At 43.5% G+C, this 14,840-nt stretch overlaps 1 protein-coding gene across 1 annotated transcript in view; it reads left to right on the top strand.

The window, feature by feature from the left end:
- The window catches only part of LOC148012435 (uncharacterized protein At2g27730, mitochondrial-like), a 60,586-nt gene extending 47,708 nt beyond the window's left edge, over positions 1-12,878 (top strand). Inside the window, exons 2-3 of the mRNA XM_087669575.1 lie at positions 12,194-12,229; positions 12,385-12,878. Coding sequence (XP_087525701.1) covers positions 12,194-12,229; positions 12,385-12,555 — 207 coding nt within the window. The 3' untranslated portion in view covers positions 12,556-12,878. The remainder of the gene's footprint in view (positions 1-12,193; positions 12,230-12,384) is intronic.
- The last annotated feature ends 1,962 nt before the right edge of the window (positions 12,879-14,840 follow it).

The raw sequence follows: 14,840 nt of genomic DNA, 5'->3' as shown, positions 1-14,840 counted from the left end.
GGTCAAGATTGCACACTGTGTGAGGACACGCGAATGCTCATTAGTGGGAGAGAAACAAATTTGAGAACTTTTAAAATAATGACAAAAAAAATTCTATAGAGTCGTGAGGCCATGGCCCCCGTCTGGTCATGGCTGACCTATCACGCCAATTGCAGCCCGTTGCAACTTGTCACCTGATCTGTCGCAGCTCGTAGAGCTTGCAGACGACCGCCGTGATGCGCTAGAGGTTCACCCCGTGACTCAGTGCTTGGAAGAGTCTCCACTCCTTGCAGGCCTATCCAATTTGCTTCACGAGCTGCGCCCACTTTCCTGACCACCGCAGCCTATCACTTGTTGCTAGCTTGTTGGACATGCGTGTCGACTTCCTTCGTTAGGTAGTCGCTTGCTCACGTGCTGCCCGCCTGGTCACGTCGACCTAACTGCAAAGTCGACTACTCGTGCAGCCTGCAACTGTCCAGCTTACGCCTATTCACCATGCCTTGAGAAGTGTGCACTCTTGAGCTGCCTTTTGCTAGCTATGATACCAGTTTGTTATTCGGAGGGAGTGAGTGCAGAGTTCAGAGTAGAGAATGAGAAAGAGAGTGAGAGCATGACACTCAATGTGTAGGTCCAAAATCTCGTACTACTTTAGGTTTTTGATAATCTATATAAAGTACAAGTATAAGAGTGCGTGCATACCCAAACACCGTAAAAGGCATGGTGAGTCTTTATTCCCATTAGTCTCATTACAGACAATGTCTTCGGTTGTGCACTCTCACAGCTCAATGGGTTGTATGCTTGGGAAATGGTTCCGGATGTTACTTGCTTTGTAGAAAGCTAGGAGAAATTGACTTATACTATGAAGGAAGTTAACCCCTTTGCCAAAACTTTAAGGCTACCTTATTGAATGGAGACAAAGTTTAGATGAGCACAGTGGCATGTCATAATAGCCCCAATTTTGAAGAAAAATGAGTTGCAAGGATTGTCAACTTGTAAAGCACACCATCCTGATAGTCCAGAGGATATCATGTGATGTAGCATTCTCTATTCTAACTTTCTATTGAGTGAAGACAACTTTAGTGCCAAGCCGTGTGAGGCCATAGATGGTGTTATGGGGATGTGAAATTTTAAGATGCTTTGATCTTACTGATAACATTTGATTAAGTTATTAATCAATTGATTAAGTTATTAATCAAATATGCAAGGTTGTTTAGCACATGTGATGCACATGGCAGTTATTTCATGGTAATAGGCCAAGGACCATGAGAATGCAGTGGGTATCAAGGGCAAAAGTTGTGATATGTTATGCCAGCTAGGCTTTGGGGTTTAGTTGGTGTCAGTTTCAACACTAGGATAGTTATTTTGGCCAATAAGTGTCAGTGGTGACACTAGGAACTAGCATTAATTAATTAATTTATGCCAGTCTAAGGGTCAACGGAGGTTGGGGACCTTTCTAGGTTGCAAATGGCCTAGCCAATTTAACTATGGATGGGCACATTTAATTTTGGATAGAGTTAGAAGTGCTGAAATTAATTTTCAGGATTGTTTAATTTTGAAAATTAATTAAATGGTTGGATAATGTTGAAAAATGGATTAAGAAGGCTGCCACTTGGCAAAAATGCCATGCAAATTGAGAAAACGTTTTTGGGGGCTAGGTTTGGGCCATTCAGTCAGTTTACACACACACACACACACACACACACACACACACACACACAGAGAGCTGTTGGTCCATTTTTTGATCAAGGAACATCAATTTGGTGCAAAAGATAGCTATTTGGAGGCCTTAGTAAGCAAGTGTTATGGGAGCATTAGACTGTGCTTGAGAGACTAGACTAGATGCAAGATTTGTTACAAGAATTTGGATTACAAGATAATCCCACGTAGGGGTACGAGGTATAATGATAACTTAACAAGATACATAAAATCCCATAACTTGAGACCGTAGATATAGACAAAAGGACTCGATAGGATATAAAGGGTCCCACAACCCGAGACCGTAGGTATTGATACAAGATATTAGAATTACAAGATCTTCCTCGACGAGAATGAACAAGATACAATATAATATTAGACAAGATCTTCTCGTGCTACAAGATTACAAGGCGACAAGACAACAAGAGTATAATGGAAGACAATACAAGACTAGATACCATGATTAGACAAGAACTAGAACTGGAACTCGAAGTTACTTACTTGGAGGTCTGGACTCCTTGAGCTCCCAAGATTGGCATTGGTAAGATTGAGGAGCTCTATGGTGATAGGTGTTGGAGGGCAGCTAAAGATCTTCTTGAATGTGTCATGATGACATCATTGATGATGTAGGCGATGACATCGTATATGTTCTAGAAGGTTCTATGATGACATTATTGATGATGTAAGCGATGACATGGCATATCTTCTAGAAGGTTCTATAATGATATGGCAAGGATAGATACGCATGGTTGGTCTCGAGGATGTCCTGTTAAGGGTGCGTTTGCATGGGGTGTGGATTCATATGGCATGAGCAAGAATTAATCTGTACACTTGATCATGGCATATTTGTGACCGCAAGCAATAGCAGGGAGACACCTTTCAAGGGTTGGCAACAAAATTGCTAATTAGGTAACAACATTTTGGAGGTGCCCTACAATAGATGATTGCATTGAATGTAGGATGGGACAGGCACCAGGCAGATTTTAGGATATTCTCGCAAAGAAAATTAGATCTCTCTCATCTTGGCTTTCTCTCACTCTCTAGTAAATTTCTCAATAGATCTCAATGCTTTGTAGCCATTCTCTGCATATCTTATAGCCAAATTTGGTGGACAACAGGAGGATTTCTACAGTAAACCCTAATTTTTGTAAGGGTTTGATAGCAACCTTGGGACTTGTGCCAACAGAAGGCATTGTACATTGAAACGAGCACCTGAAATTCGTGGATTTGGCAAGGATTTTAGATGCTAGCCCGTCCATTGTAAATTGGGTAGCATTTGCGGCAGTTGGTGGTTCCATTTGTGCAAATCCTAGGTGAAAATCAAGGGGCAAGTGGCCCAAATCGCTTGCTAATTGTATGTACCGCAAGGGGCTTTTGGATCAGCAAAGGAGATTGTGGAATCTTAACTTGTACATTGTCCATCAGCAATTGAAGTTAAAGAAATATCAAAAGGGGCGCAAGTTTTGGGGTCAACTGGGTGTCTATTGTCCAAGATTGTTAAGGTAGTGTGTGCATTTCAGTTTATGCTCAGTTACTAATTGCTGTAATTAAGTGCTTGATCAGGTTTTACCGCCCTATCTGAAGAGGAAGGCTGGTTGTAGATGGATAGAAAGGTTGAAGCCCAAATCTGGTTCATAAAATACTTCACTTGTTGAACATAGATCTTGTTGGTCACCGAGAAGAGGAACAGTGGCTACACATCAAACATGCATTGAAGAGCTGTCATCGATGGGGACGGAGCCTCCTCTATCATGGAAATCTTGGAGCCAATTGTGTGACTCTTGAGAAGTGATGTGACTAGGCATATCATTATCCACAAGCCAAGGCTTCTTTGACAACGATGAAGCCAATGCAGTGTTACTCACCTCATATACATGCACGAGGATAGATTTTATTATCATGGCTGGCATAGCTTTTGACTACTTTACACCGTCCTTTACCCTAGGTCAGGATGGGGGTGTTTCTTCAGGGTGGGGGTGTTTCTGCCAGCATTTTTCCTTTGGATGAGTGGTCTTTGCAAAGTGAGGGTACGTGGGATGACCTCTAAACTTCTCACCTTATCTTTCTCAACCATTTCATGTTTACCTTTCTTCTCTTTCCCTCTCTTTTGTCAATTCTCTGATTTGCCAACTATACAAAAGTGAATAGACATTGATGTAGAAAACATCATACTTGCGGGGAGAGGAGATGTGACAAGAGTCTCACAGCCTTGTCCTCTAGTTGGATGGTCTTCCCAAGGAATGCTAACTCATCTCGAATCTTCTCCATATTGTTGATGTGGTCCTTTATTATGGAGGAATGTAAGACAAATAGTTGTTTTAGCTTCAGCTCGAGGGTCATTTGATGAGCAAATGTCTTGATTGGGTAGAGAAAAGACAATTGGATGCAGATTTCAAGGGCGGTGCAGATGTATTTGACATGAATAAGGATTACACCATTGGAGTTTAAGAAAAGAGAGGAGTGGGCATAAGAGTTTAGCTGGCCCTAGACAACTGCTGACTTTGTGGAAGCACTTTAACATGGATCCATAGTAGGCAAACTGAGAGAGATGGTATTAAACTACCAAAGGTTGAAGGTGAGGATGGCACTTGCACCTAGGGTGGGTGGAAGGCACGAGGGATAGGGGGCCGATCACCATGATTTCGCTCATGATCCATGTCACAATCATGATGGGTTTCATGTTGATCATTCCTCATAATTACGACAATCGTCATGATGATGCTCACGATCTCAATAGTTCCCAATGATCCTCACAATCTTGTCGGTCCTTTCAATCCTACGGATCCTGCTTGTCATTGTGGTCCAATATGGTAAGGGGCCGGCCCGATCACCACAATTTGGTTCATGATCCATGTCACAATCATGATGGTCTTTGTGTTTGACAATTCCTCTCAATTATGGCAGTCCTGATGATCCTCACGATCTTGGTAGTTCCCCATGCTCCTCATGATCTTGGGGGTCCTATCAATCCCAACGATTCTGCTTGTCATTGTGGTCTGACATGTTGATCCTTTAAATCTATGAAGATGGTTGTGTTGAAGAAGAGGTACTGCAAATGTAACATGCCCGCTCCTCGAATCGCGGGACACGTCTTAGCAGTCTATCGAGAGATATATCTAGAAGACACCGCTCGGCACTCCCAAGGAATGACACAGGGTTTGCCAACTAGGGTCTCTCGAGTCTGGTCCGCAACGGAACTAATCCGGCCGTTCCCACTAGGATCGACCTGAAGTCCGGGTTCCTAGTCAACATTGTCTAAGGTCATAGATCGACTTTTTCCTAACATTTCCTGTTAACATCTCCTTTGAGGAAAGCTCTCGGCTGACCGAGACCACCCTTCTGTAGGATAGACCCATTGGTCACATCCATCACGCTTCCCTCGAGGGTTGTTTTAGTTATCTAATTACCTACCACGTTATGCTTGACATATAAAAGCAGCTTTCTTAATTAACCCGTTAGTCACAGGTTCCTTTACGTAATTTAGGCCACAGACACGAAGACAAGTTAAAACAAGATCAAACACTTCCTTAACTTCATAGTTACCAGGAACTGGAACGGGGGGAACGTCCAAAGTGAGGGAACGGTATATATATATATATATATATATATATATATATATATATATATATATATATATATATATATATATATATATATATATATATAGAGAGAGAGAGAGAGAGAGAGAGAGAGAGAGAGAGAGAGAGAGAGAGAGAGAGAGAGAGAGAGAGTCAACACTTGTCTTAGAATCTAGAGAGAGAGATCATATCAACCATAATTCATGAAATTAGACTCTAGAGACATAATAATCAAGTTTCAACAATAATAAAGATTCAAAACATTGTAACTAGCAATGGATTGTCGCATTCATAATTCAACATTCTAATCAACAATGTTGCATAAGTCCAACTGGCAACAAGTGTGCAATGCAAAAACACAAAATATGCACTAAACTTTAAAGCCTAAATAGTAAAGATCCAAGTTACAAGAGCTCCAATTTCCAAGTCAATACTCTAAAGTTTCAAAAGGCTAGCTACTAAGTGCTCTGATTCATGGAAGATGGCTCCACTGTGCCTGAATGCTCATCCTGCTGAACAACATCGTGCCCATCATCATCACCATCATCATCATCGTCATCTTTTTCCCAACATATAAAAGAATCAGCCTTTGCAACTGATGTACGAGCTAGCAAGCGAAGATTGGAGCTCACATAAACTAGGTCATTCGTCTTCATTGTACCAAGACGATTTCTCTTCTTTGAGTGAATGTGATTGAATGAGCTCCATAGTTGCTCTAAACAAGAAGAGCTAATTGTTTGGCTAAGAATACGAATAGCCAAACTCTGCAACTCTGGAGCTTCTGCCCCGTAGTCCTCTCACCATAAAGTAGTCCCAATATTTATCCTGTCCTCTAGTGCATCCTCTGTACCAAACATCCCTAATGTTTGCGGATATACAGAGAGCTGATTTTTAATTTTGCGTTGCATTTCACGGCTGGGATAAAGCCTTGCAAGCAATGTGTTCCAAGCCTTGACCACCTCAAGGTCTCTTTCTTGCATCTTTCCTTGAAACTCAGGATCAAGCACATATGCTGCAGCATCCATAGGAGAGTCATACTCATTCCATCTGCTGATGCATAACTCCTTGATCTGCTCATACCTATCTGCATTTGGTTCCAAACTCTCCAACCTCTCAATCATGCGATCCATACCTTCATAGATCTTCCCAATGCATGGATCCATGCCATCTGCAAGCCTCAACATGTGCATAATAGGATCAACCATTTGGTTGGTGCGATTAACCTCATCCCAAAAATCTCTATCAGAAACATATACATTACATAACACAGCAGTAGCAGTGGCAGCCCCAATCCAATTTTCATACTCATCACTAGCAAATAGCTCCCGAATTGCACCTTTGCAATAGTGCAATCGACCGAGCATAAGAAAGTTATATGCAAATCGTGTATCCGAGTATTTAAGAAGTTCTTTGTCACTTCTCTTGCGAAACTTAGTATGCAAGTACTGATGATTACATATAAATGTGATAATCTTGTTGCCTTTCGCAACAAGAGATGCAATCCATGGCAAGTTTCCAATATCCTTCAACAAGTTATTCAAGCAATGCGCCATGCATGGACTAAAGGTGATATGTGGATACATTGCCATTAAAATGTTTCCTGCTGCCCTATTTGTAGGTTCACCATCTGCCACAAACTGCACTACATTTTCTGCCCCAACAGCCTGCACTGCCTCGCACCACTCGGATACCAATACATCTGCACTCTTTCCAGTCTCTGAAGCATCATGACTACCAATGAAGTATACATCTCCACGAGAATATGCAACAACACCATGTATGGACCTATGGCGTGTGTCACTCCATCCATCTGCTATCAATGTCACTCCATTTCTTGCCCATTGATTGCGAATATTTGCTGTTGCAATCTCTATGGCTACTTTCTCCTTTTGAAGCAATGTAGTCCTGATAGTTTCTGATGAAGGGGGCTTATATGTGGGTCCATACTCTGCAATCTTTGTCACCATATTTAAAAAATAAGGTGACCTGGTTGATTTGAATGCAATATGGTCATGGTAAAAAAAGCATGCCACTGCTGCATCTGTTTCCTCTTTTTTCTTTGGTTCCCATGAAGTGTGCAATGAACTCTGTTTAACACCACGACCTGTTGCCATTGATGGCCCATGAGAAGGCTGCATAGCCACTAATCCTGGTGGTTTTCTGCATGAAGTACCATGCCCTGTTGGCCTTGGAGTCCATGTTGTTGGATCCACTGCTATATTTGGCATCCTCCTGGCATGTGAATTCCCCATAGAAGTGGCTATGCGGTCAAGTAACTCCTGCCTTTTCTCAATTGATACATTGGTGCAAAAACGCACCTCTTTCCCCTCCTCATGTAGAAGATGGGCTCTCACTTTATCAGCCCCACTAGTGCGAGCATAAGGGCAAAGTTTGCATTTCCAAGGGCGAGCCCCTCCACCTCTCAATGGCACCCCTGCATCTACCTCATCCCACGATGACCAAGTAGTGCTTCGACTTCGTCCAGTTGTTGACGAAGTACCTGCTGAGGATGATGAAGATCCCATAGATGTCAATGCTGCCATCTATATAGAAGTGACAAATAATCAGTAAACTGTAAACTTCAATGAAATTAGTAATTACAGAAATTTGCAGCCAACATTTCAACATCCATGTGTCAAAGTTCAATGAAATTGCAAAAATTTCAACCAAGGTCCAAAGTGTACCGTGTGCCGCACGCGACGTAGGCGGGAGACTCAGAGGCAGGTGGGAGAGTCAGATGCGCAGAAGTAGGCACGGCACACGCCCACGGCCTTGGCGAGGTAGGTGTGGCAGGCCGAGCAGCCTGCAGGCGGAGGAGCAGGAGCAGGCGGGGGAATAGGCGGAGGAGCAGGAGCAGGCGGGGCAGGTGCACGGAGGAGGCGGGGCAGGTGCACGAAGCAGGCGGAGGAGCACAAGCAGGCGAGGCAGGTGGACGCGTGGAATGGCAGGTGACACGCGGGCGCAGCGGCAGGCCGCAGGTGACTGGCGATAGGCGGGGGCGTGTGGAGCGACAGGCCGCAGGCGCAGGGGACAGGCGACAGGCGAGCGCGACAGGGGACAGGCGATAGGCGGGAGCAAAACGTCAAACATGAGTTTTTTTAAAAAAAAATTGAAAAATTACATGGCTGGGCTGGAACGGCCAGGGAACGGCCAAGGAACGGGCCAGGGAACAGGCTGGAACGTTTCGCCAGCGTTTCCTGGGCTTGTACCTCTCGGAACACGTTAATCCGTTCCTATGCACTGGAACGGGCGTTCGCTGTTTCTATGCTTAATTTATCTTCGGATTAATGTGTGTCTCTTGCCCATACAAGAGAATTAAGTGCTCCTTTCTTCCTCCGCAAAAAAATCCTTCTGTCTTCCGGCAATAAAACCTGAAGGCTTATCCTTCCAAGATTCTGCCTTGTAACTAGTATCAAGATCTCGAGATCCCATCTCGAGTCACATAGAACACTTGTGTAGGGCCCGGAGGCATTGGGATTTATGGCCAGAGCCTCCACTGGCACCCAAGCGTCCTCCTACGCCAAGTGATTTCCACGGAGAGACCTCTCGCGGTGGGTTCGGTCCACATTCCCGGCACGGATGCATAACCCCCTTGGTTAGGGTTTGGCGGCTTGCGGGGGGTAGCTAGCGCCATCCTTTCTTAATTATCCCTTTAGGAAATCAATCATAGCTGAAGCAACCAGCATAATAACAATTGCTAGGGAAAACATCCCTTTCGTTTTCATGGCAATCAGTCATCTCAGACCCGGCCATGAAATCATCAAACACTTCCCACTTGGGTTAACATCCAAAACCACATTAACAAACAGTTGAATGCACCACCTCTTGCTTCAAGGCATCACAATCCCATTGCATGCATAATCAAAATTTTAACTGGATGTATTAAAACACTTGCTCAAGGGATTTACAACCTTTTCAAACCGCCAAGCATAACTTGGGTCAACAATCCATTTAGGGTTAGGTCACCAGTTTCAACTAAGCTAGGGGCGTATCCATTTGCGATAATCCACAGCAAGATCGATGAAACAATTCGCATGCAACTTATACTTATTCCTAATGCCCAGATCACATGTGACTTGCATCTATGAAAGTCTAAGGTTTTGTCTAACGCAGCAAGTGTATCTCATGAACAGAAATTAACATCTCATGTGTTTCTTTTAACCATGATTGCGAAACGTGAATTCTAAATGACTATTCATGCACTAAACTGGTTAAAAAGCTATCATTTTATGTGAAGTAAGGTGATAACCTTATCATTTTATGTGTGTAAAAGCTATCATTCCGTGCCTAAAATCTTGTGCGAATTCCAACTCTACCGTTTCGCGCATGCAACTTAGCTCTTAGAGTAAACAAGACCCTATGCACGACATCAATCCTTTCATCCCTTCCACGAGAATTGATTCCTAAATTGCTTTTTAACGCTTAGAACCTAGGCTTGATTCGTGTGTGCTCCGTTGGTCATTCCGCTCACCCCTCAGCATTACCAGTGGCTTAGGCGCCTATGCTTCCCGCGACTTTCTTCTTGGGAGCCATTCGCCTCGCGGAGATTGGGCAGTCCGGACCTTGACGGGTTTCGGGTTGACAAGTTCGGAAGAAGAGACTGCTAGATGGGGTCCTTTTCCGAGAGGGTGGTTTGGACGTGGCTCCTTGCAGTTACTGACTCTCACTTCTTTCTTCCTCCCTCTCTCTCTCTCTCTCTCTCCCTCTCTTCTTTCTCCACTTATTCTCCTACTCTCTCTCTCTCTTTCCTTCTCTTCTTCTCCTCTTACTACCTCTTCTTCTTCTTCTTCTTCTTCCGCTACTTCTCTTCTCTCTCCTTCCACCCTTTCTTCTTCCTCTTCTACTTCTCCCTCTTCTTCTCCTCCTCTTACTACCTCTTCTCCTCTTCTTCTTTTCCTGCTCTTCTTCTCTCCCTCTTCTTTTCTCCTCCTCTTCTCCCTCTTCTCTTCTTATCCCTCTTCTCTCTCTCCTTACCCCTTCTTCTTCTCCTTCTCTTTCTCTTTCTCATCTCCTCTCTCCTTCTACTTCTCTCTTATTCCTCTACTCTCTCTCCCTCCTTTCTCCTCTCTCCTTCTCCTTCTCCTTCTCCTTCTCTCCCTCTTCTTTTCTCTCCTCACTCCTCCTTCTATCTCCTCACTCCTCTCCCACTACTTCTCTTTTCTCTATCACTCCTTCTTCTCTCCTTCTCCTTCTCTCCTTCTCTCCCTCTTCTCTCTTTTCCCTCTTCTTCTCCTTCTTCTTTTTCCTTCCCTCTTCTCTCTCTCCTTACCCCTTCTTCTTCTCCTTCTCTTCCTCTTTCTCCTCTCCTCTCTCCCTCTTCTTCTTATCCTCATCTTCTTCTCTCCCTCTCCCTCTTCTTCTCTCTTCCCTCTTCTTTTCACTCTCTCTCTCAGCCCGTAGCAGCATTCCCTTATGCCCCTGTAGTCCCCCTAGTGGGGAGGGGTATCCTTTTTCTTTTATAGGCTGGGGGGTGTTATATAGGTGGGGGGGGGGGGGGGAGGGAGTGTATCATTCTTTCTCACCCCGCCTGCGACTTTGCCACGTGCTCTCCATGTTGGCGCATGGACTGCCAGGACATGAGGATGATGACGCTCCACGACGGCAGGTATGTCTTTGTTTTTTTTTTTTTTTTTTTTTTTTCGAGACATTACAGCAAACCACAAACCACAAGTTCTGTTCTCAAAACAGGTGCCATGCGTCCATGGACATGAGCAGAACTGAAAGGGGGCAGAAAGGAGGGAAAACAAGGCGGCAATAAAAGGAAAAAGCAGCAGTAGAAGAGGCTCTCTCCGTGCACACTTAGTGATGATACTGTGTGAGTGTGCAAAACGGAAGCAAGCATATGTGTGCAAAGTGTGCACGCATACGCATGCATGTGCATGTGGGTTCACACACACACACACACACACCACCCAGCCACCCCACATCTTTAAACTTTGGCCTGTAGGCTGCCTCCTTTGCAAAGAAAGTGATTCCAGTTTCTTTATACTCATGTGCTGGTATGAATACAAGCATAACTTTATGCACTCTCTTGGTCCACGAGCCTGAGTGCTACGACACCTTAGCCGCCACAACTTTCTTTGCTTTCACTATCAAATCGTCATCATTCTCATCATCACTAACTTCACTGGACTAACATCACTCACCTTGTCCTCGTCTTCATTCTCCACATCCCTAGAATCAGCTTCTCTCACCTCATCTGAATCTCCTAGCAGGCAAACAAGATGTTCCTGAACAGGAAAAAGTGAATTTTTCATGGTGAACTCTAGGAATTGGGTTGTCTAGGCCCACTAGGAAGTGCCTTACAGTGCATGGTATGAAAACTTTGATGCATGTGCTCAAACGTGGTGCTTTTACTGGACTTTGCTTTCATTGTGGGCAGATGCAACAGTTCCTTTTCAAAGTCTCCTCAGGATGAGGATATTCAGTGGGAGGCATGCCAATCCTTTATGATCATATATTATTTCTTTTTTACTACGTTTGAATCCTGTAAAGTTGGATCTTGACTACAGCCGATAGAATCTTGTCTCCGCATTTCTGTGTGATTGTGGATACCTGCCTACCTTGGACTGTTGATGCACGTGTCAGTCCCTGATATTTCTTCACTATATATGAATCTTTTTAAGTTGGATCATGAATACATGGATCGTCTCTGACTTTTTGTGGGATAGTGGACACCTGCATAAATTAGCCTCCAACTGCATAGCATCTTTCAAACTCTTTACAGCTGTCATTATTCTCATCTCAATTATTCTACTGATGGGTTGGCCTGGGCACCGTACCATTGTGTTTGATTGAGAAGCCTGGGCACTGTAATGCTGCACTAATGACTGTAATAAATGGGAGTCTCTTCACCTTGTATTTCTTTGTTGTATTTTGATTTGCAACTCTTTTGCAATCTAGTGTTTATTAATATTAATTGGGATGACTGTTTTTCTCAGAAAATGGAACGTGAGAGGCTGGAGAAGGCCAGACAGGTATGGTTGGTTGTCTAGCAGTTTGACTGTTATTTGTATTTTTCTTTCAATGTTGAGTGGATTGAAATGCTGCTAAACAGGAACTGAGGATGGTATGGGCAATAAGGAGACAATTTGGGCTCTTTTACTGGATCTAACATTTGCTTATTTTGAAGGCAATGAAGCATGAGGAAGCAACTGCTGCAACTCCTGACTCATCTGGCCCAACTTCAGCTCCTGAGTCATCATCAACTAGCAATGTTGCGTTGTATGCAGGTGTAGCAGCTGCTCTTGCTATCGGTTATTGGTTGCTCCGCCCGAAAGCGAAGGAGGAACAAAAGAACTAGTTCGAGTCTCGTTTGATAGGATGTGAGACAGCACCACCTCTTACTACAAGAATACTCCAGTCAATTACTAGCTCTATAATACGAGATGGATTGTCCTTGAGGTGGTTGGTGGTGCTGCAATAAATCATAGTATACTGATGTACATTTCTTGCTTGGTGGTGATCTCTCAAATGTCAAGCTTCCAAAGTGTGAAACTAGGGCAAGTTTGCTGTTTAATGGTGTCTGTAATCCGTTGGATGCTGCAAGGAATGTTAAATCCACAAATGTGCATTGTATGTGGCAATTCAAAGCTGTAATACATAATAATTTCACTTGAGTTTGAATTGGTAGTGTACTTCTGTTTTGTTCTCTTGGAATGTTCGTCATGAAAGTTGGGCAGAAAATTTGTGCCATGTTTGCCAGTGAATGACGTACTGCATCAGCCGTTCTCAAACACCAGTTTGTGGAGCTGTGGCTATGGTTTTTTAATCCCAAATCATCATTGAAATGGTTCATTGATATCGGCTGGTTCTGGAGGGCTGTTCTGCATGCCCCGATTTTAATTTTGATGGTATTGTATGCTTGTGCTCTAGTACAGTGATGAAAATCATTTCCACTTTAGTTGGCCTTTTAACCCTGAGTGAAAGTTCAGACGAGTAACATGCATAGGTTTTCCCATGACTTCTAGCAAGATGACTTGAACGAGAGTGGATTTTTAAAATGGATGTGGGAAAGGGAGTATAATTGATTGACCCTCTCAGATCAAGGATTTCATGCCACAATGGGGTGTAGAAGTTAGCACTCAACACAAAGCAAGATGTGTGTATGTGGCTGCCCCAATAGGGGGAATCGAATATGATAAAGAGAGATGACATGGTCCTCCCAATGTGGACACACATGATGGAGTGTGACCAAGAGCACCCTCTCTTAGCTCATAGCTGGATTTTGATGAGGCAACACCGACACAGGCCTTTGCTCGAAGAAGGAACAAGATGATCTTGGGGCAATGATTTAAATTGTAGTAAGATGGACTGTAAGCTTGCCATGCAGCAAATATGGAATTCATCTCATGAGCATGTGCATTGTAGGCATGGACAAGGCATAAAGTATAACAAGCATAGCATACATGGACTTGAAGGCCACCTCATGCAATGTGTCATCTTCCGTGTCTCTTCTTTGCAATAGAGACCTTGAAGTTGCTAGATGTACTGCTGTAATTAACGACTTACATTAGACCATAGTCCCAAAAGGAGTCATTATAATATCAAGGAACGAGGTGCTCTCTCATATGATAAGAGCATCAACATGCCTTGTTTGCAGCTCCCCACATGCCCTTTCTTGTTGAAAGCATGAACGTGCAAGTAACAATTCGTCTCAGCCCCTTTAGTTGTTGTACCTACTGCAGATAAATCTAATAAAGAACTGAACGCGTCCTTGGTAGTTGCCTTTTCTTAGGACGATGTAGGCTTATTATGGTTTTTGGAAGGGTCACACTTAATTGGTGGCAACTAGCCACTTGGTTTTCCACGTAGGAGGGACAACCAAACTTGAAGTACCACCAAACCAAGACGCGAAGATTGCTCTTGCAGCTTGCAAAATGGTTTCATTCTCAAATAGAAGGGAAACAAATGTATTAATGGAGAGTGACCTAGAGGGTGCTTTTTGAACCCACAATGTCTTTATGGCATCATCCTTATGAACCCACAATGTCGTTATGTCAAAAGAGAGCTTGAAGACGACCACTTAATTGTTGATGGATGGAGTGCTAATCTAGTTGAAGTTGGATAGCATCTCTAACAGTCTAGATAACATTGCTAATAGTTTGGTTGACATTGTTAGCCTAGCATATGCTATTACAATGGTGCACTAACGAGTTGGTGCCTCTAAAAAAAAGTACCCCTAGCTAGCTTGAGTAAAGTGGCCTAGTTTTAGACTTCTAGTATAGTTCAGTTAAGTTAAAGAGGCTTATGTGTATTTGCCTCCTGCTTTTCGGAGGAACAAAAATAAGTATTATTTCTAGGAAGCTAATCGCATGGGATACATTGAAAATTGAAACTATGGTTGCAATGCTCTGAGAATTGTAGTTGTGGAATGAAATGCAAGGAAGGAGGAACGTGGGGAGCTTAGAGCTCTGAGAAGAGGGTAGAGAATAAATGGTTAGAGCTTGCAAGTTGATTATAGTAGCAAAGAAGGTTAAGGGAGAGATCAGTGGAAGAAGAAGCCATGATGAATGGCTTTCTACTCATTGTGGAGCTCAACCCAATCCTGAAGGTGCGCTTCCTCTTTGGTGTGTAGGAACCTCCTCC

The sequence above is a fragment of the Lygodium microphyllum genome, chromosome 27 (genome assembly GCF_053477565.2).
Source record: "Lygodium microphyllum isolate KBCC chromosome 27, Lygodium_microphyllum_v1.1.10, whole genome shotgun sequence".
Taxonomy (NCBI): domain Eukaryota; kingdom Viridiplantae; phylum Streptophyta; class Polypodiopsida; order Schizaeales; family Lygodiaceae; genus Lygodium; species Lygodium microphyllum.
This window is presented reverse-complemented; position numbering and strand designations above follow the sequence as displayed.